At 47.0% G+C, this 20691-nt stretch overlaps 2 protein-coding genes across 6 annotated transcripts in view; one reads left to right on the top strand and one right to left on the bottom strand.

Annotated features, from left to right (window-relative positions):
* KLHL13 (kelch like family member 13) overlaps positions 1–20691 on the bottom strand; it is a 1461558-nt gene that overhangs the window by 299554 nt on the left and 1141313 nt on the right. The gene's annotated exons all lie outside the window — the stretch shown is intronic.
* Positions 1–20691, top strand: part of DOCK11 (dedicator of cytokinesis 11) — a 153663-nt gene that overhangs the window by 125818 nt on the left and 7154 nt on the right. For 4 of the 5 annotated variants that reach the window (XM_083595334.1, XM_083595335.1, XM_083595336.1 and 1 more), the window contains exons 43-51: positions 1399–1614; positions 1709–1766; positions 7983–8089; positions 8555–8677; positions 11363–11476; positions 12298–12444; positions 13521–13731; positions 14237–14427; positions 18983–19083. In XM_083595334.1, the coding sequence (XP_083451460.1) occupies positions 1399–1614; positions 1709–1766; positions 7983–8089; positions 8555–8677; positions 11363–11476; positions 12298–12444; positions 13521–13731; positions 14237–14427; positions 18983–19083 (1268 nt within the window). Of the gene's footprint in view, positions 1–1398; positions 1615–1708; positions 1767–2288; positions 2464–7982; positions 8090–8554; positions 8678–11362; positions 11477–12297; positions 12445–13520; positions 13732–14236; positions 14428–18982; positions 19084–20691 lie in introns of those variants that run through there. The other variant, XM_083595338.1, reaches the window with a different exon arrangement.

The following is a 20691-nucleotide window of genomic DNA, read 5'->3' as shown; positions in this document are numbered from 1 at the left end:
CTAGGAAAAGTGTTCTTCAGCCATGAAGTGCTTTGAAGTTTGATAACAGTGGAGGCAGGCACACCTCACTAGGGTGGCATTTCACAACTGGGGAGCCATCTCCTTTTGAAGAACAGGTGTGGGGGCTTCCCATTTTGATGGGACTGGTTAATTTTCCTCAGCCCTGCGGTCACCTCTCCCTCCCCTGCAAAAAACTCTGCTGTTAGTTCCACATAATGAGGGGTGGGGGTGCAAGAAGGTAGACTAATACCAGCTTGGGAGGAGGGGTGCGGTTTAGATGAGGAAACTGCAAAGAGGGGTAAACACCTCCCTGTTGTGCAGATCTGGCATGAGGCGGTGGGGGGGTGGCACTGCTGCTTTTACATTGAGATAAACTCTTCTGGAAGTTGGGAGATCTCTTGTTTGGGGCAGCAATACTTCCAAATACCAGCCGCTGAAAACAGCAGAAGGGGAGAAGGCACTTGTGCTTGAATCCTGCCATTGGCCTGATCCAGCAGGCTCTTCTTATGTTCTTATCTGACCCTAGAGGCTTCTCCAGACAACCTATTTAGAGTTCAATTACCCTGATTCGCTTGTGCAAAGCTTATGCAGCAGCTGATTAGGGAGGGGTGCCGTACCTCTGTGCTAGAGCATCTGCTTTGCATGCAGAAGATTCCAGGTTCAATCCTTGACGACATCTCCAGGTAGGGATGTGAGAGACTTCTGCCTGAAACCCTGGACTGCTGCTGCCAGTCTGTGCAGACGATACTGAGCTAGCTGGATCCAGGGTCTGATTCAGCATGAAGCAGCTTCCTGTATTCTTAAACCATGCACTTTATTGATCACTAATTCTTAATGGTTTATGGGGCGATTATGACCACAAGTATTCATTGTGCATTCATCCTGATCTGCTTGTGAGGAGTTTACACATCTTCCTGTTAGGAATTAATTTAGCTCAAGCTTTTATATCATAGAATTGTAGAGTTGGAGAAGACCCCGAGGGTCCTCTAGTTTAACCCCCTGCAATGCAGGAATCTCAGCTAAAGCATCCATGACAGATGGCCATCCAGCCTCTGCTTAGAAACCTCCAAGGAAGGAGAATCCACAGCTGCACAAAGGAGACTGTTCTTTATATTTCCCCATCACTTTCCAAACTGCAAAATGTCTCTGTGTTTTGGGGGTTTTAAAGTGAGAGTGTTGTGCTCGGGAGCCATTCATCCATTTCAAATGCACAAACAAAAGTTAATAAGAGCCTCTGCTGTGCCTGGCCATTGGCCAATCTAGTCCAGCATCTAATTTTCACAGTGGCCAACAAGAAGTTCCAGAATGTGCTTGAATCCCACAAACACAGTAAAGAGGCACCCCCAGCCCCCCGCTTCACATCTGCCATCACCCTGACTCTTGGCTTTTTCATGTCAGTCGACGTCTTTTCCGTCTGAAGTGAAAGACCTGACCAAGAGGATCCGGACAGTGCTGATGGCCACAGCTCAGATGAAGGAGCATGAGAAGGACCCTGAGATGCTGGTTGACCTGCAGTACAGTTTGGCCAAGTCCTACGCCAGCACACCAGAGCTGAGGAAGACCTGGCTGGACAGCATGGCCAAGATCCACTTCAAGAACGGAGATTTCTCCGAGGTAATTCATTGCTTTGCCTGGCCCTGGGCTGCCTGGATGAGACATGTGGGGCTGGGGGTTATTCATGGCACTAAACTCTGCCCTTGTTTTGCAGGCAGCCATGTGTTACATTCACATTGCAGCTTTGGTGGCAGAGTTCCTTCATCGAAAAAGTAAGTGATTTTGAAGAAGTTTCAAGTGTGCAGAACTTCGGAAGGTTTGTTTCGTGCTGCAGGGCAATTGCAGTTGCGTTGTGGAGTGTGGGCTCGTTTCTGCAGTTCTTGCATCATCTTGAAGCTGGCACACCATCCCGTGTTTTCTTTGTTTTGTAATGGATTGCTTTTGGATTCTGCTGGCTTCGAGCCAGAGTCATTCCCACAATGGAGGAAGTTAGAGCCCAGGGGGATCTGGACCTGCCTGAGGGAGGGAGCAAAGTGGCAGCAGAGGCTGAGCTGAACCTTGGGTGGGTGAGGTTATGACACTGTAGCTACATAGTCTTATAGCCTGGGTAGCCATCCATCAGGGATTGTTTGATTCCTGCATGGCAGGGGGTTGGACTAGGTGTGTCCCTTCCAACTCTACAATTATATTCTTCCATCCTCCACCCCTAACCTCATAGGGCTGCAGCACCAGCCCCTCGGCAGTAGAAATTCAGCAATTTAGCAACTGCTAAATTGTAACTTCACTTCTTGCAGGGAGGGAACCAGGCAGAGGGCCTTCTTGGTAGTGCCGCCTGCCCTGTGGAACGCCCTCCCATCAGATGTCAAAGAGATGAACAACTACCTGACATTTAGAAGACATCTGAAGGCAGCCCTCTTTAGGGAAGCTTTTAATGTTTAATAGGTTATTGTATTTTAGTGTTCTGTTGGAAGCCGCCCAGAGGGGCTGGGGTACAAATTATTATTATTATTATTATTATTATTATTATTATTATTATTATTATTAATTATTATTTTATTTCAGTCCCATGATGAGGCCTGAATCCTGATGGTTCGCATTCTCCAGGCATGCTTGGAGTTGTTCAGCAACATGGGTGGTACTGAGTTAGGTTTTCCTCAGAACAGACCCACTGAAATTAATGAAGTTAGGTTCATTAATTTCAACGGGTCTACAATGAAGGAAAGTGAGTTGACTAAGACCCAGTATTTTTTGGAAAATGTACATGACATTTCTGTCATCACCTGATGCCTTCACTTTGTGAATACAGTTCTCTGTCCTCACACACACTTGTATTGGAGAAATGCATAAGTATGTGCCATTTATTTATTGTTAAAAAGAGAAGTGGGACCCTTGCCAACCTTGTTGTGGATTTGGACTAGAATAAGGAACAAGCGCATGTGGTTTGCGGTTCATTGCTGCACTGGATTAAAATGGACTTTCCAGGGACCATTCCACCTCGCAATGTCAGAAATTAAATTCATGACTGTAGTACTTCATAGAAGGCAAACAATGGTTTCTGCAAAACTGAACCTGACTCTTTAGTCCAGGGCGTGAGGTGGGAGAAAGGGGCTTGGACAGGCATAATAATAATAATAATAATAAACAACTTTTATTTATATCCCGCCCTCCCCGGCCGAAGCCAGGCTCAGGGCAGTTAACATCAAATATATAACATTAGTATAAAATCAAACAATATTTAAATGACAGGTCAAAATCAAATTAAAGTCTAATTAGATGGCTTTCCGCAGGGTTAGGGTTGGGAACAGTAAGTGCTCATTGGCCCAACTGTTTACGCTGGTCTTATGAGAGTCTGTGAGAATGCTGGGAGGCCCCTTTCATGTTAGTTCTTATAAAAAAAGAAAAGGGGAGTCAGGCTGAGCCCTGACCAAAGGCCAGGCAGAACAACCCCACCTTGCAGGCCCTGCGGAAAGATGTCAACTCCCACAGGGCCCTGATCTCTTGTGGCAGAGCGTTCCACCAGGCCAGGGCCAAGGCCGAAAAGCCCCTGGCCCTGGTTGTGGCCAGCCTAATCTCTCTGAGCCCTGGGATCTTCAAGTTGTTATTATTTGTAGACCGTAAGGTCCTCCATGGGACATACCAGGAGAGGCGGTCCCATAGGCCACTGGATGAATGTGAGCCCACGGCGAAGACCCCGAAAGGAGTCTCGCCGTGGCATTCTGCACCTGCCAGAGTTTCTGGGTCAGCTTCAAGGCAGCTCCACATAGAGTGAGTTACAGTAATCAAGCCTGGAGGGGACCATCGCATGGATCACAGTGGTGAGATCAGGGCGAAAGAGGTAAGGGACCAACTGCTTAGCACGGCGGAGATGGAAAAATGCCGCCTTTGTTGTGGCTGCAACCTGCACCTCCATGGAAAGGGAGGCGTCGAGGATTACACCCAAACTCTTGACAAAAGACGCTGGCACTAATTGTGTCCCCGCAAGAGATGGGAGTTGGCCCCCCAACCCCATATTGTCCCAACCCAGCCAAAGGACCTCTGTCTTCGAAGGATTTAGCTTCAACCGGCTTGCATGCAACCATCCAGCCACAGCTTCCAGACATCTGACCAGTGTGTCTAGGGCCGAGTCAGGTCAGACGTCCATCAACAGATAGAGTTGGGTGTCATCAGCATACTGATGGCAGCCTAGACCAAAGCTCCGGACAAGCTGGGCAAGGGGGTTCATAAAGATATTAAAAAGCATCAGGGAGAGAATTGCACCCTGCGGGACTCCACACACCAAGGAGTGGTGCAACAACAGCTCCTCCCCTAACACCACCCTCTGTCCCCGACCAGAAAGGAAAGAGCGCAGCCATTGTAAGACTGTGCCCTGAATCCCCACATCGGCAAGGCGGTGGTCCAGGAGTTCGTGATCGACCATGTCGAAGGCTGCTGACAAGTCTAAAAGGATCAGCAGCCCCGACCCGCCTCAAATCAACTGCCTACAGAGATCATCTGTTAGGGCGACCAAAGCTGTCTTGGTCCCATGACCAGCACGGAAGCCGGACTGGAATGGATCCAAGGCCGATTTTTCATCCAGAAATCCACCAAGCTGTTCAGCATCCACTCTCTCAATCACCTTACCCAGATATGGAAGATTCAAAACTGGGCGGTAATTGGATAGATCTAAAGGATCTAATGATGTTTTCTTTAAGAGCGGACGCACCACTGCCTCCTTCAGCTCCCCTGGGAATGTCCCCATGCCAAGGGACAAATTAATGATGTCACCCAGGGGGGCCTGCACCTCATCTGGAAACGCTCTAATCAGCCAGGATGGGCACAGGTCAAGAGGACAGGTGGTGGGCTTTCCAGCTCGGAGGAGTCTGTCCACATTGGCTGGGAGTATCCGATGTGGACGTGGTCCAATACTGGCTCCGAAACAGTCAAGGGGCGTCCAGTTCTGTTATTGTATCCAAATTGGCAGGGAGGTCATGGAGGAGCAACAAAACTTTCTCCGCGAAAAAGCTCGCAAATGCCTCACAGCTGTGTGTCAGATTCATATTTAAATCTGGCCTTCCAGATACCCAATTATATTAGAGACCCAATTATACTAAAAGGTTGTGCCGGTCGAGAGCTAGCGGATGCAATGGAAGCTGCGAAGTAAGATTTCTTAGCAGCTTTCATAGCCATCTCATAGGCTTTCAAGGGACGTGGGTGGCGCTGTGGGTTAAACCACAGAGCCTAGGACTTGCTGATCAGAAGGTTGGTGGTTCGAATCCCTGCAACGGGGTGAGCTCCCGTTGCTTGGTCCCAGCTCCTGCCAACCTAGCAGTTCGAAAGCACATCGAAAGTGCAAGTAGATAAATAGGAACCGCTCCAGCGGGAAGGTAAATGGCGTTTCCGTGCGCTGCTCTGGTTTGCCAGAAGCGGCTTAGTCATGCTGGCCACATGACCCGGAAGCTGTACGCCGGCTCCCTCGGCCAATAAAGCGAGATGAGCGCCGCAACCCCAGAGTCGGTCACGACTGGACCTAATGGTCAGGGGTCCCTTTACCTTTACCATAGGCTTTCATAAGCGTCCTATATGATGTTCTTGACGCTCTGTCACAGGCTCCCTGCCATACTTGCTCTAGCCGTCTGAGGTCCTGCTTCATTTTCCGGAGCTCCTCGGTGAACCAGGGGGCCCAGTTTCTGCAGGGTCGCAGAGGGCATCTAGGTGTGATCTCATTGATGGCTGCCAAGAGCCGGGTATTCCAACCCTCAACAGGCTCACCCAATGAGCCGCCAGGGGGAGCAGGGTCCCACAAGGCCTGATGGAATCTATCAGGGTCCCTCAGCCTCTGCGGGCGAGCCCAAATAGGCTCGCCACCTAAGCAGGGTGGGGGTGGAAAGTCAATCCTGGCTTTCAGAGCATAGTGATCAGACAATGGCACCTCCACGAAGGGGGCCATGATCACTTCTACGCCTGTTCCAAGGACCAAATCCAGCGTGTGGCCTGCTTGATGTGTGGGGCCCGAAACAAACTGGGAGATTCCTAGTGTTGCCATGGAAGACACCAGGTCCAGAGCCTGTGAGGAGGGGGCGGCATCAGCATGGACGTTGAAGTCTCCCAATACCAGTAGGTTAGGGAACTCCAAGGCCCAGCCGGCCACCGCCTCCAGCAGGCCTGACAGGGTGGCTGCTGGTGCGCTAGGTGGCCGGTACACCAGCCAGACAGCCAAGCTCACCTCGGTGCCCTACACCAGGCCAACACATTCAATGCCAGGGATCGATGGTGCTGGCAGAGCCCTGAAAGAGCAATCTTCCTGGATTAACAATGCCACCCCTCCCCCCCGGCCCACAGTCCACAACTGGTGGAGGACGGAGAAACACTAGGGGTAGGGATCAGGCCTGGGTTCCAAATGCACCCCTCTAGTCTTGCCCTCCTCAGCCTTCACCAGCCTTACTTCATACGCAGTCCCATGCAAAATTGGGTGTATTTGCCAGGCTGAGAGGTGCCCTTGGGTAAGGTGATTGAGAGAGCGGTTGCTGAACAGCTTGGTGGATTTCTGGATAAAAATCGGCCTTGGTCATGGGAACAAGACAGCTTTGGTTGCCCTAACAGATGATCTCCGTAGGCAGTTGGACTGAGGCGGGTTGGAGCTGCTGATCCTTTTAGACTTGTCAGGAGCCTTCGACATGGTCAATCACGAACTTTTGGACCACCACCTTGCCGACATGGGGATTCAGGACACAGTCTTACAATGGCTGCGCTCTTTCCTTTCTGGTTGGGGACAGAGGGTGGTGTTAGGGGAGGAGCTGTTGTTGCACCACTCCTTGGTGGGAAAAAATGTTTACATTTACCTCCCCCCCACCCAAAAAACCCAGAGTCCTTTTTGTTGGGAATAACCCAGAGAGAAATCCCCAGGTGCCAGAAAAGTTTATTTATGTATGCAACAACAACAGCCCATGTTCTGTTAGCCCCAAAATGGAAAGTGAGCAAGGTCCCTTGTCAAGAGGACTGGCAATTTAAGATGTTAGAATATTCAGAACTTGCAGGCTTAACACACAGAATAAGAGAGCAAGAAGAACCTATATTTAAAGGAGAGAGGTAAATATTTATTGAATATATGGAAAATTATTGTACACAGCTGAAAACTCTGGCACCATTAAGATAAATTCAACAGAGTAAACAATATTGGATTGATGTAAAAGTGGGGAATTGATTTGAATGGCTATAAAGAAGGCTGATCGTCGAAGAATTGATGCTTTTGAATTATGGTGCTGGAGGAGACTCTTGAGAGTCCCATGGACTGCAAGAAGATCAAACCTTAAGGAAATCAGCCCTGAGTGCTCACTGGAAGGACAGATCGTGAAGCTGAGGCTCCAATACTTTGGCCACCTGATGAGAAGAGAAGACTCCCTGGAAAAGACCCTGATGTTGGGAAAGATGGAGGGCACAAGGAGAAGGGGACGACAGAGGACGAGATGGTTGGATAGTGTTCTCGAAGCTACCAGCATGAGTTTGACCAAACTGCGGGAGGCAGTGGAAGACAGGAGTGCCTGGCGTTCTCTGGTCCATGGGGTCACGAAGAGTCGGACACGACTAAACGACTAAACAACAACAACAACAACAGTAGTAAAATATGCAGGAATGTACGATATGTAATATGAATCATGGAAGGAGAAGAAGGGAAGTCATTGGATATTTTAAAGTTTGTAAAATGTTTATTTTGAATTGTAGAAAAGAGATTTTTGCAGGATTTCATATGGTTGTAAATTGTACTTCATTGTTCCTGGCTTGTAAGCTGCTTTAAGAGGCATTTTTTCTTGAAAAGCGGTGGGCATATTTATTAAAGTAAATAAATGAAACAATGAGCAAATCATGCACGAGACAGCTAGATTCCATGCCCTGCAATGCAAACACACAGACAGCAGTCAATGCTAGTGACGCCAGGGGCAGGTAAAATGTGAGATGCATAATCTCCATGTGGTTTGTTCCCTTCCCACTGATCTTTCTCCTTCTGACTGTAGAACTATTTCCAGCTGGATGCTCATCTTTCAAGAAAATTACACCCAATATTGATGAAGAGGGGGCGATGAAAGAAGACGCGGGGATGATGGACGTTCATTACAGTGAAGTAAGGCAGGCTATTGTACACTGACAGCAGAGTGTGTGTGCAGTTTTCATGAAGACTCCAGCATGCAGGGTGGGAGATTTATATTTGTCCTAGTGAGAGACCCCCTGTCCCGCCCCCGCCTCCGATGATAATTGTAAGATTGGAGGGAGGCTGTTATTGGGTTAAGGTTAAGGTTTACAAACACACCACACATTTACTGTGGTCTCAGTGAAAATTGTCATTATCTGCCTGCTATTTTTTTAATAGTAAAAAACAACAACTGGATGTGCTGGGTGGTGATCGCACTATTCGAATAACATCTGGTTGTGCTCTTAGGATGGAACCGTTCCAAACAGTCATCTGATCTTGTTCTGCATTTTCTGCTGTGTTGATTTCTGTCCCTTCAGAAAAAGCACGATGATCCCAGCAACTTTCCCCTTGTTTAATCTTTTTTTTAAAAAAAATTAAATAAATTTCTTCCTTCAGGAGGTCCTGGTAGAGCTATTGGAGCAGTGTGTTGATGGCTTGTGGAAAGCAGAGCGTTATGAAACCATCTCGGAGATTTCGAAGCTGATCATTCCAATCTATGAGAAACGACGCGAGTTTGAGGTACTGGCTCACAACACAATCCTATATGCACATCTGTTGAGAAGTAAGCTCCATTAAGTTCAGCAGAAATTTGCCTCAGGTCAGTGGACAGCCTTCACCAATCAGGTGCCCACCAGATGTTTGATGGGCTGCAGTTCCCATTCGCTCTGGCCACTGGCCACAGAGGCTGTTGGCTGGGGTTGGAGGGAGTTGTCCCCTTGGAACATCTGGACAGCATCAGGAGGGAAGGCATGGAATCCAAATCAGCCTTTCATTATAGCAGCCCTCCATACAGGGGATGGCCACCAAAACTGTGACTTAAGGCTCATAGCTAACTTCATGGGGACTGAGAAGCTTAACATGTGACAGCATCCCTGCTGCACCCTGGAACCTGTGCCATGTGGCGAGGAGAGTTCCTGGCCAAGCAGAGTGTATCCCATGCCCACGTTTAGACCCTGCTGCAGTCACCAGGTGAAATAGATATTTTATCCCAGCTGCCTTTCATCAAATAGCCTAAAAATTCCCTTAGTGCCTCCTGACATCTCTCAAGGAAGTACAGAACTTGGCACTAGACATAGCATGGTATGTTAAAGGAGACTCCAAGGTTTTAAATTAAGATTTAAAAGTTCATTGAAAAGATAAAAAGTGGTTCTTAGGAAAAATGTTTAGATGCATGAAACCTTACAGGCGCGCAAAAACATCCTCTCCACTTGAAGCAGAAGCAGAAATAAGGAAAGAGTTAAATTCCGCCCACTCTGCTTGAAAATAAAAAGGTCCCTTACCTTTTATACTGAGCTTGTACTGAGCAAGCTTTCAGGTCTTCAAGACCTGATCTTCAGGCTCAGCAATAACAACACGTAACATTTGCGTTGTGCTCCCAACTGCAAAAAGCACTTCAGATGCAGTATCTTGTAATCCTCACAACAACCCCGTGTCAGGCTTCCTCAGCCTCGGCCCTCCAGGTGTTTTGGGACTACAATTCCCATCGTCCCTGACCACTGGTCCTGCTAGCTTGGGATCATGGGAGTTGTAGGCCAAAAACATCTGGAGGGCCGAGGTTGAGGAAGCCTGCTGTAAGTGGTACTATCCCCTCTATTGCAAAGCAAAGTTGTGGGAGACTGAGGGTACGGAAGGGCAGCACGCCCAAGGCTCCCTGATGAGTTCATGGCAGAGGTGAAATCTGAGCTAAGCAGGGAGGAACAAAGAAGTTCAAAATTTTGGCAGCTTTTAGGCTTGCCTTTACATTGAAGAGTGCAGGAGAAGAGCCCTTCTGGATCAGACCATGGCATATCTAGTCCAGCATCCTGTTCTCACAGTGGCCAGCCAGATCCCTGTGGGAAACCAGCAAGCCGGACCCAAGTGCAAGAGCATCTGATACTGAGAGGCACAAAGGCCTCTGACAGTGAAGGGAGAGCTTAGCCACCAAGGCTAGTAGCTGCTGATAGCCTATTCCTCCATGAATCTGTCTGGTCCTCTTTTATAGCCATCCCAATGGGTAGCCATCCCTGCCTCCTGTGGCAGCTGTGTGAAGGCTTTCCTTTGCAATATTCAACTGCTTAGTAATATTCAACTGCTTGCTACCTTTATTTGGGTGGTTTTTTTAAATGAACCTCTCTGTGTTTTTAATATCAATTCAGAGACAAAAACGAGAAGCTATAGCAACAACACGAAAAGAATCAGCAGTGAAAGATGGTTCTTTTCCTTAAAAAAATAAAAATAAATAAATGACTTTTCTTGATATATATTTTAGGTTAACAACAACAACAACAAACAAGACACATATAACATAACTCGACTATAAATTTAATTCCAGTGCTGCTTGGGGATGCACAAAAAAAGGAAAGTCCCAAACAATCATGGAGAAGATGTAGAAACAGCAATATGGAAGGCCCGCAGAGATAATTTATGAAATTTAATTTATAGGTCAAAATGTTTAAGTATAATACCTGTCCATAAAGGGCAATGAAAATCTGGGGGAAGGGCTATTCCCTGTTGTCACAAAACAAATTCAGCAAACAAATCCAGACATTCTAAAAACAATTATAATTAAGACATCTCAAACCAATTCAAGCTTAAAAGATCCTAGAAGCTGTTGAAGTTAAAAACATTCTTCCATCCGATGATCTTGGGGTTGCCATGTATGTTATTATTCAGCCTCCACATATCTAAGTAAACAGGGATGTATTCAAAATCCTCCTGAAAGTTACTAATGATGGTGACAGGTGCACCTCACTAGGGAGGGCATTCCACAACTGTGGAACCACCACAGAAAAGGCCCTGTCATGGATCAGTGCCAACCGGGCAGTCCCCAGTGTCCAAGGATGATAAAATCAATGCTGGAGACCAAACGCTGAAGACCAGGAGTGGGTGAGGGTGTTCAGGGGTAAACAGCCGAGCAATTGCTTCAGGGTTTGTGCGGTGTGTGTGCACACTTACTCATTCTTCCCCATTTGTCAAACAACTGGGAGAAAGGTCAAATCCCGGGCTCTGCTCATGATGCAGAAACAGCCCCAACTCTGAGCCAGTGGTGAACAGCCATCCTCAACTCTCCAGTGAAAGTATCACAAGTAAATCTTTGATGGCAAAGCACAGCTCCTTGGGTTGGTTCTCAGCCCCACAACAAAGTTTGCAGATGGTGATAAGCAGGCTTTGAGCTTCAGCAGGGCTTGAACCATTTGGCCAATTCTGTTTTTGCTTCGTCTCCAGAAACTTACGCAAGTGTACAGAACACTTCACGGCGCTTACACTAAAATCCTGGAAGTGATGCAGACTAAAAAAAGGCTGTTGGGCACTTATTTCCGAGTTGCTTTTTATGGACAGGTAAGTGGCTCAGTCGCTTGGGGAGTCGCTCAGTGGCAGAGCATCTGCTTTGGTTGCAGAAGGTCCCAGGTCCAGTCCCCAACCACATCTCCCCATAGGGCTTGCTGCTGGATTGCTGCTGCCTGTCAATGCAGAGATGGACTCTTGGTCTGACTGGTATAAAGCAGCTGCCTCCTATGTTCCCCAGACTGGCAGCTGACGTGATCAGCACCAGAAGCCTTGATCTTGAGTGGCCTTTGCAAACTAGTCTTTCCCCCCCTCTGCATTAGAAATCGCAAAAATTATTTTTAGAAATTACCTTGCTGTCCACAGGCACAAGTGAGTGATGTAGCTATGCTTGGCAAAGGAAATTAAAACCTGTGTTCAGAATGCAACATTTACATCTGGACAAGCTGCTTTCTATAACCTTTATAAATCATGTGGATTGGGGAAATTTGCACCACTTTTGCACTCTTTTGCTTGCTGCTTTGCATAATTTATTCTGGTTTTGTCTAGTGATAAGATGGGAAAGGGAGCTAAATCCTCTCTTATTTTCCCACTCACTCTTACTAATCTACTCCTTTAACATCTATTATTCCAGTAGGCATTGGCCGTGCACTCGCAAGCATGCATCTTTACAGCCATGAGGACTAGGAACTTATTTTAGGAAAGGAGAATCTAGGAAAGCTAAATTCTGCACCCAGCACTACATTCATCACTTGCTATGCACTCCCATGGAATGCAATTCTGAGCATAGGGTAGATGTTTGATTTGTAGTCACTGCAACCATTTTTAAATTCCTTCCAATCATGTTGTTTGTTGTGCATTTCTGATCAACAAAGGCTTTCTTTGAAGAAGAGGATGGCAAGGAATACATCTACAAAGAGCCTAAGCTAACAGGTCTATCAGAGATCTCCTTCCGCCTGCTGAAACTTTATGGGGACAAATTTGGAGCAGAGAATGTCAAAATCATCCAGGACTCAGATAAGGTGACACAGAAATGCTTGCAGCCCTCCCCTCTCTTGGCAGCGCCCACCCTCAGACAATGTAAAAGTAAAGGTACCCCTGACCATTAGGTCCAGTTGCAGACGACTCTGGGATTGCGGCGCTCATCTCGCTTTATTGGCCGAGGGAGCAGGCATACAGCTTCTGGGTCATGTGGCCAGCATGGCTAAGCCGCTTCTGGCAAACCAGAGCAGCGCACGGAAATGCCGTTTACCTTCCCGCCGGAGCGGTACCTATTTATCTACTTGCACTTTGACGTGCTTTCGAACTGCTAGGTGGGCAGGAGCAGGGACTGAGCAACGGGAGCTCACCCCGTTGCGGGGATTCGAACTGCCAACCTTCCGATCGGCAAGCCCTAGGCTCTGTGGTTTAGACCACAGCGCCACCCGCCACCAATGTAGGAGCAGGCATTGCAGAAAGGAATAGAGATGTTGTTCTGAGATCTGCCTCTCACTTGTGATCGAGGGAGATCACAAACCGTGATCCGTTTTTGTCAGGGAAAGGGTCTGCCCATGGAAAACTAATCAGAGAGCTTGAGGTAGGCAGCTCTTGCCTTGCTGGCCGCCTTGGAAGCATTTCTGTACAGTTCTTGGCCAATTGGAAGGCTGGGCTAGGAAAAGCCAATTTTAGCCAGGGATGTCATCCAATAGCGATGCAAGAATAAACCTCCTAAGATTGGGTACATTCATATGACAATTTATTCTGTTTGCACATTTCCCCAACAGTTGACTTCTGTCAGCATTATAATTCAGATTTCACATGACATAAAAGCCACTTCCAGAAATATACTGGAAGGCAGCATTCACATGTGAGTTTATTCCCTTTCCATGACATTTCCCAAATGGTTAAGTTCCACATGTTTGAGCTTTCACATGACATATGTCACTTCTAGAACAAAGTGGGATATAGTGCAAATTTAGTACTCATTTTCTGCCACTGGAAGAAAAGCAGCAGGAGAGCAGCAGCTCATGTGGTTCTTAGATTCTTGGTCCACGATCCCTGATTGTGGTGCAGAGCTAGGCTGGGCCTCTTTCCTTACTCATTTTCTCGCTTTCTTCAGGTGAATGCCAAAGACCTGGACTCCAAGTATGCGCACATTCAAGTGACTTACCTGAAGCCCTACTTTGATGAGAAAGAGCTCTCAGAGAGGAAGACAGATTTTGAAAGGAACCACAACATCAACCGATTTGTGTTCGAGACACCATATACTTTGTCTGGGAAAAAACATGGGAGTGTGGAAGAGCAGTGCAAGAGGCGGACGATCCTTACCAGTGAGATTCGTCTTCTAAGATGCTGGGAAAGGGTACAGGCAGCAGGGAGAGAGGGCCATGCTATGTATGTCAACAAAACGTGTTTTGATGGTGATTTATGCAGTCAGCTGCTTTTAATTCCCCATCATGAGAAGGAATGTGGGATCAAAAGATAACACCCATCTGAGTTTGCTTTTTTTCCTCCTCCTTCTTAATCCATTTTCCTTTCATGCCATGTGTTTATAGATCACAAGCATGAGGGCAGGGACTGCCTTACCAGTGCATTTGTGAGTTGCCCTGGGAGCCTGGGTTTTTTTTGTTTTGTTTTTTTGCACAAGAGCAGGAAAAAAATGTTTTAGATAGATAAAAGAGGTTTTGAAAAGAATCTAATTAATTAGAACCTTGTGGGGCCATTCATGCAAGGAGTGTTTATCTAAAGTTAATGTCACAAGTTTGGGTATGTGGCTCTACCCACACAGGACTCCTTGTGCACATGCCACCATTTTTGTTTACTCTCCCCTTCCAGCATCCAACTCCTTCCCCTATGTCAAAAAGAGGATTCCCGTCAGTCACGAGCACCAAGTCAATCTGAAGCCTATCGATGTGGCAACTGATGAAATCAAGGCAAAGACGGCTGAGCTGCAGCAACTGTGTACTTCAGCAGATGCTGACATGATCCAACTGCAGCTGAAGCTTCAAGGCTCCGTTTCAGTGCAGGTTGGTGGCTGGGCACACTATAAATCACCCCCCCCATCATCATCAATTTATTCATCACCTTCAAACAACTATCACATCAGGGGTTGCTTTGCCACATGACTGTTGTAAGTCATTCTGAATTGCTTTTTGCCGGGGGGAGGGGGGAGTGACTGATAAATTTAATAATAAAATAGTTAAACACACACATAAAAGAAACCCCGGCAAATTCATTTAAAATGAAACTGGAACCCTCATGCCCTTGATAGAAACAGTGTGCTGGCTAGAGGCCAGTTTGCTTTTTCAGAAACCGTCAACTGACATCAGTTCCCAGCAACCTCGAGATCATTGGATGGAAGGTTTTTGAATTGCAATTGTTTTTAGAATGTTTTTAACTGTGATGGCATTTACAGGTTTGTAAATTGCAGTTGTTTTAAGAATGTCTTGATCTGTTTCAGAATGCTTTTGCTTTTCCGTTTGTTTCAACTTAGGTATCTGTTTGCAGCCCTGGGCCTTCTGTGCCAGTTGTAGGACCGGAGAAGGTTGATACTGTGGGAGGCAATCTTTTGGGTATTTGGGTGCTAGGCTGCTTAGGGCTTTGTACTAACGTGGTGGATTGATCCCGGTAGCTCACTGGCAGCCAGTGCCGTGCTCTCAAGATTCATGACATGTGGTCCTCTCTCCAGCCTAGCTGCCACATTCTGCACTAGCTGCAGCCTCTGAAGTTTCCTTAGTGCACTATGTTACTACAACAAACTGGCCTTTCCTGCTGTGATGCCAAAGAGGCGCATCTGTCACTGACAGCTTGTTGCCGCCAGACAAAGAGCACCTTGTCTGCCCAGGCATTTTAGACTTTAAGATTATTTATATTTTTCTAGTTTGCTGCTCCACTGTTTTCAGTTTTAATTTGTTTTGTCTGCTTTCTCATTATAATCATTTATCATCATCATCATCATCATTATTGCATATTTATTTATACCCTGCCTTTTTCCCTGACAGGGACTCAAGGCAGCTTACAGATAAAATAAGAACAGCTAAAAACATATTGGGGAGGGGAATCATTAAAAAACAATTAAACATTAATAGAATTAAAACTATATAAAAAGATCTATTAAAAGATCTATATATAAAAATAAAAGAGCTATTAAAAACATACAGATAATTGCAATAAAAACAGCATAGCACCAACCCTTTCATTAAAACCAGACAGTTCCCAAAAGCCAGCGGAAGGACAACAAGGAGGGAGCCAGTCTAACTTTTCTAGGGAGGACTTTCCAAAGTCTGGGAGCAGCCACCGAGAAGGCCCTCTCCCGCGTTCTTACCAAAGGGTCCCTTTTTACTGTTTTTAAATTACAGTTATCATGGTGCGAATTAAGCATTATTCACACCTTTGTATGTCGCCCTGGACTCTAGCGACAAAGAGTGGCTAACAAACATTTTAAATAAATAAATGGCACTTCCCTTGTTTTCCTGGGTTCTTCTTTCCCACTATTGCAATTTTCTTTCTAAACTGCATGAGACAACAACCAGTTTTCCTGGCAAATGTTGCTCGATAAGGTGCTGTGTACCATAATGGCACCACATAAATAATGGTTTTCCTGGTAATAGACAAGGCACCCAGCCACTTTGGCATGATTGGGGCTGTGAGCATTTATGCACTGTTTGTGTTTGACTACCATTAGTGGCTTGGAAACATGGACATTTAAGTTAAGAGGTACAAAAGGAGTGAAGCTGTTATGTATGTTCTTTAGGAATGGTAAGGATGGACACTGCAATGGGAGTGACAGAAATACTGAGCAACAAGATTCCACTAGCACAACAGTTGTGTAATATTAAAACTCAATCGTCCACTAGCTCAAGAGCCCTTGCACTAGCAGACAATGTTGGATCCCACCCAGCCTCAATAAAAATGGGCCTCTATCCAGTGTATAAAATTTCTTTAGTCCAAGTGTCGCTTATTATTGTAAACAGCCTGGCAGAAAAGACAGGTTCTCAGTTGATTCTTATGTTGATTCCAACCAAAGCTTCAAGGGTCCCTTCCTCCACTATGAGTCTATGACTCCAAGCCATACCTGAACAGTGGAATTCCAAGGCTCAGCTGGCTAGACCTGACAATCTTGTGTTCCACGTCTTTGTTGTTGGCATCCGTCTGTCTCAAGAGACAATGGAGGGCACCTCCAGGGGTGAAGTCAAACCACTGTATTAGCAACACCAAAGTGACCTCCCCAGGATGCAAGCCTGTGCAGTGCACGTGAAGGTCCTAGTCTGCCCAGATGGCAAGACCCCTCCCTCTCAGCCTCACTGATGTGGCCCAAAGGGAATCAGAGCAAGACGTTGGGCACCAGCTTGGCTGCAGGAGTTGCCGGAAGGAGGTGTACCAGGCGCCATCCAACCCTCTTAGGGACTCCACTCTGGATTTGTGTAGGCTATTAGCTATTTATTCTCCTGGAGATATCCTGCAGGGCAATAAAGGTTTAGGATCAGAGTTTTCCTTCTCCTAGATGGGCTACTTCCCTGTCTTCACATGCATGGGAAGTCCCTAATTCACTGGGGGTTTGAGACCCCTTGCTACCCTCACCTGGTTTAGCCAGCCAGTCAAAGCCATTTCCCAGGGTGTGGTCGCTGTCTCATGCTGACAGCTTCTATGAGCCACAGGTGAGAGCTGAGTGCAGGGTGGGGACCAAAGGTGACAAACTTCCCAAGGAGTATGATATGTCCTCCACCAGAGGTACTACCCCATCCCTTAATACCCCATACACCCCACAAAAAATCTTTGTACCTTGTAGATTTTGCATTTATTATACAGCACTCACCTCTTATTTTCATCTGTCAAACTGGTCTGGTTTTCATCACTTGATCTAAGAGAGGGGCTGACAATAAGCGGGTGTCCATGCCTCAGAGCAAGAGGGTTAGGCTCTGTGATCTCCTTACTCCCATCCAGACTTGAGTCTCTGTAGTTTGGAATTCTTGCATTACTTGTCTTCCTCTGCTGGGGGTGCCTTCACACAAGTGCGTGTTCCCAAATTACTTTTTGATGATGCCAGTTCATGTATTCAGCTGCTAGCTGGGATGCATTGTTTTCCATTCCACCCTGGATTTGTCATATGCAGCCCTTTTTCCATTCCACTGCAATTCATTTTCCACCCAAAACTACAATCTTGCCGTCTGCTGCAGGGAAATTGCGTACTCTACCCCGTTCATTTGAATGCAAAGGAGAAGCAAGGCAAAGAGCATTGGTAATATAATCAATTTCATATCATTTCCGAGCTAAAAGCAACAACAGCAGTGAATACTAATCATATTCACTAGATTAATTTCTGTCCCAGACATGCAACATATGAGCAAACATTGGCAATTTCTGCTCCCTTTTCTGCCTTCCAACATCCCTAGGTGCCAGGCACCAATGGCTGGTTGATACAGGCACAGCCCCCAAGAATCATCAAGGTCAACCCCCTGCAGTGCAAGAATCTCAACCAAAGCATCCATGACAGATGGCCATCTAACCTCTGCTGAAAAACCTCCAAGGAAGGAGAGTCCACAAGGGAGTCTGTTCCACTGCCAAGCAGCTCTTATTGTCAGAAAGTTCTTTCTGATGTTTAACCAGAATCTCCTTTCTTGTAACTTGAAGCCATTGGTTCAAGTCCCACTTTCTGGAGCAGGAGAAAAGCTTGCTCCATCTTGCATAGGACAGCCCTTGAGATCACTGAAGATGGCTCTCATATCTCCTCTTAGTCTTCTCTTTTCCAGGCTAAATAGACCCAGCTCCCTCAATCGTTCTCCATAAGTCTTGGTTTCCTGACCCTTGATCATCTTTGTCACCCTCCTCTCCACACGTTCCAGCTTGTCAATATCCTTCTTAAATTGTGGTGCCCAGAACTGGACATAATAGCATCCAGGGATGATGTTCCCTTCTGTGGGTGAATAACCTGCTGCAGATCTAGTTCATGGACAGAACTTCCATGTTACCTTTCATTGCCTTACAGGAAGTACAAATGCTTTTCTGGATGGAATCAGTTTCCACATTCAGTGCCCAGGCACCAGGGATACAATCATGAGTGACTGTACTTGGCATATGTGAATCAGAACAAGAGGCCATGAAAGTTTGGGAATCAATTTGTGAAGCATTCCATGCTTTTAACATGCATGGGGTGGAGGGCATTTCTCTCATACCCCCCCACAATCATCACTGGAATTCTTAAGTATTCTGATTGACAGATGGAGGAGGATAGATAAAAGACGGCACTTGTTTACACAATGTGTAATAATTTATGGAAAGCAGTGTTACAAGATGTGTTGATGACCTCTCTTAGATTACTTTAAAAGGGGAAGTAGACAGATATGGAGGAAGAGGAGGGGGGCTTTATTTATTAGTGGTGATGGCAAAATGGAACCTCTGAATAACAGTGACAGAAGGAGGAAATGGCTGTTGCTGGCCACTGTGGGAGGAAGGAAGGCTGGACCAGAAGAACTTTTCAACGCAGAAGGGGTCCTCCTAGAATCTTCTCGGCTTTTTCTCTGAAATTTCTGATTTTTGTCTGAAATCTGTAGGAATTTAATTCTGTGTTTTAACTTTTCTTAGGTCAATGCTGGCCCACTAGCCTATGCACGGGCTTTCCTAGATGACAAGCACTCCAGCAAATATCCCAGCAAGAAGGTGAACGAACTGAAAGAAATGTTCAGGTAGTTATGTTTTATTTTAATCTATTATGTTTATTTCTCATCTGCGATGGGACCCAAGGCAGTGTGTAGGAGGGATCTCAAGCACAGTCCCATCCAAGCACTGTCCAGACCCACATAGTTGGAATGAGGTGACTGTCCCCTGTGCCTTCAAATGATACTTTGGGTGCCCACCTAACAGACTTTCTATGAAACTGCAGGGGACAGAGTCCTTCCCACTACGCTGCGGGGAAGTGGGCACAATCCCAACATGCCAAGGGCCTTCTGTACTCTGCACACACAAAACAGAACCAAATCAAATGCAGGAACGTGTACTTGTCTCTTCTATTTTTTTTTGTGGAGAAGGGTGTAGAGGAAAGTGGTGTTCCAAATCCCCCCCGCCCCCGGAACATCCCCTTAACCTCCTGGGCTTCCTAGGATCCGAGGCTAATCTTTACACATTATGGAATGTGTAATTAGTTTTGTAAAATATAACAACAATTCAAAGATTCTCAGGATGTGGAATTTGTCCAAATGTCAGCACCATTGAGACACATTGCCCTGCATATCAATGCTTATTTCACTGCTTATTTGTCAACCTGGTGCCCTCCATATGTTTTGGAGTATAATCCCCATCAGCCCCAGCCAATGCATCCATAGTAAAAAAAACAACAACATCCGGAGCGCACCAGGTTTGGAGAGACTGACTTTGAACAGTATAACAGGCTACAGTACAAGAGGCTAGATCTGGGGTCAGCAAACATTTTCATCAGGGGGGTCGGTCCACTGTCCCTCAGACCTTGTGGGGGGCTGGACTATATTTTGAAAAATATAAACACCTTGCAAGCCAGTCCCACAGCTGCCACTGGACCTGGAGGAGGAACACACTCTGCACATGCTCAGGAGCGCATCTCAGCACTGCCCGCTCACCAGCGTTGCTGACGAGAAGCAGCCAATCCATCAGCCCATCCCTGCAGAGCTCCCAGGCAGCGTGCACCACACACTGTGGCCCGTTGTCCAAGGCCAGGTTGGCAGGCAGGCCACACATGCGGAGTGCCGGGCAGGTGGAGCACAACTCACCCTCCAGCTGCCCCCGTGCGGCTGCCGAGTGCGCCATCAGCAGCAGCGACAAGCCGGGCGCCAGGCGCGACAAGCTCCAGCTGAAGCCCCGCGACGCACCTCTCACAACGCCGCCCGCCTGCCGGCCTCTCTGTCCTCGCACAGTCAGCGAGGCTTCGGATTGCCAATCGGAAGCCTTGCCAGCGTCGCCACCTGCCCAGAGGCGTCTGCGGCTTCGGATTGACTGCAGGAGCTTCCTATAGCCAATCCCAAGACGTGCCATCATCACGGAAGTCAGTCCCCAGGTGGTGAGGCGTCTGTGGCTTCTTTTCAAGGAAATGCTGCGCTGCGCCGCTTTAGCTCAGTCCGGGCACTGACTGAGTGGGCGGCAGGGTCCGCGGGCCAGATTTACGAGCCTAGTGGGCCTCATCCAGCCCGCTGGCCTTAGTTTGCCGACCCCTGGGCTAGATTTACATAATGGACTCCAAGGCAGTTTTCCTGAGAGCTGTGAGGAAGCAGTCTTTCTCCCTGAATTAAAAGTGGTGAGACATTTCAGTCACACAACTCAGAATT

This window comes from Podarcis filfolensis, assembly GCF_964270895.1.
Source record: "Podarcis filfolensis genome assembly, chromosome: Z".
Classification (NCBI taxonomy): domain Eukaryota; kingdom Metazoa; phylum Chordata; class Lepidosauria; order Squamata; family Lacertidae; genus Podarcis; species Podarcis filfolensis.
This window is presented reverse-complemented; position numbering and strand designations above follow the sequence as displayed.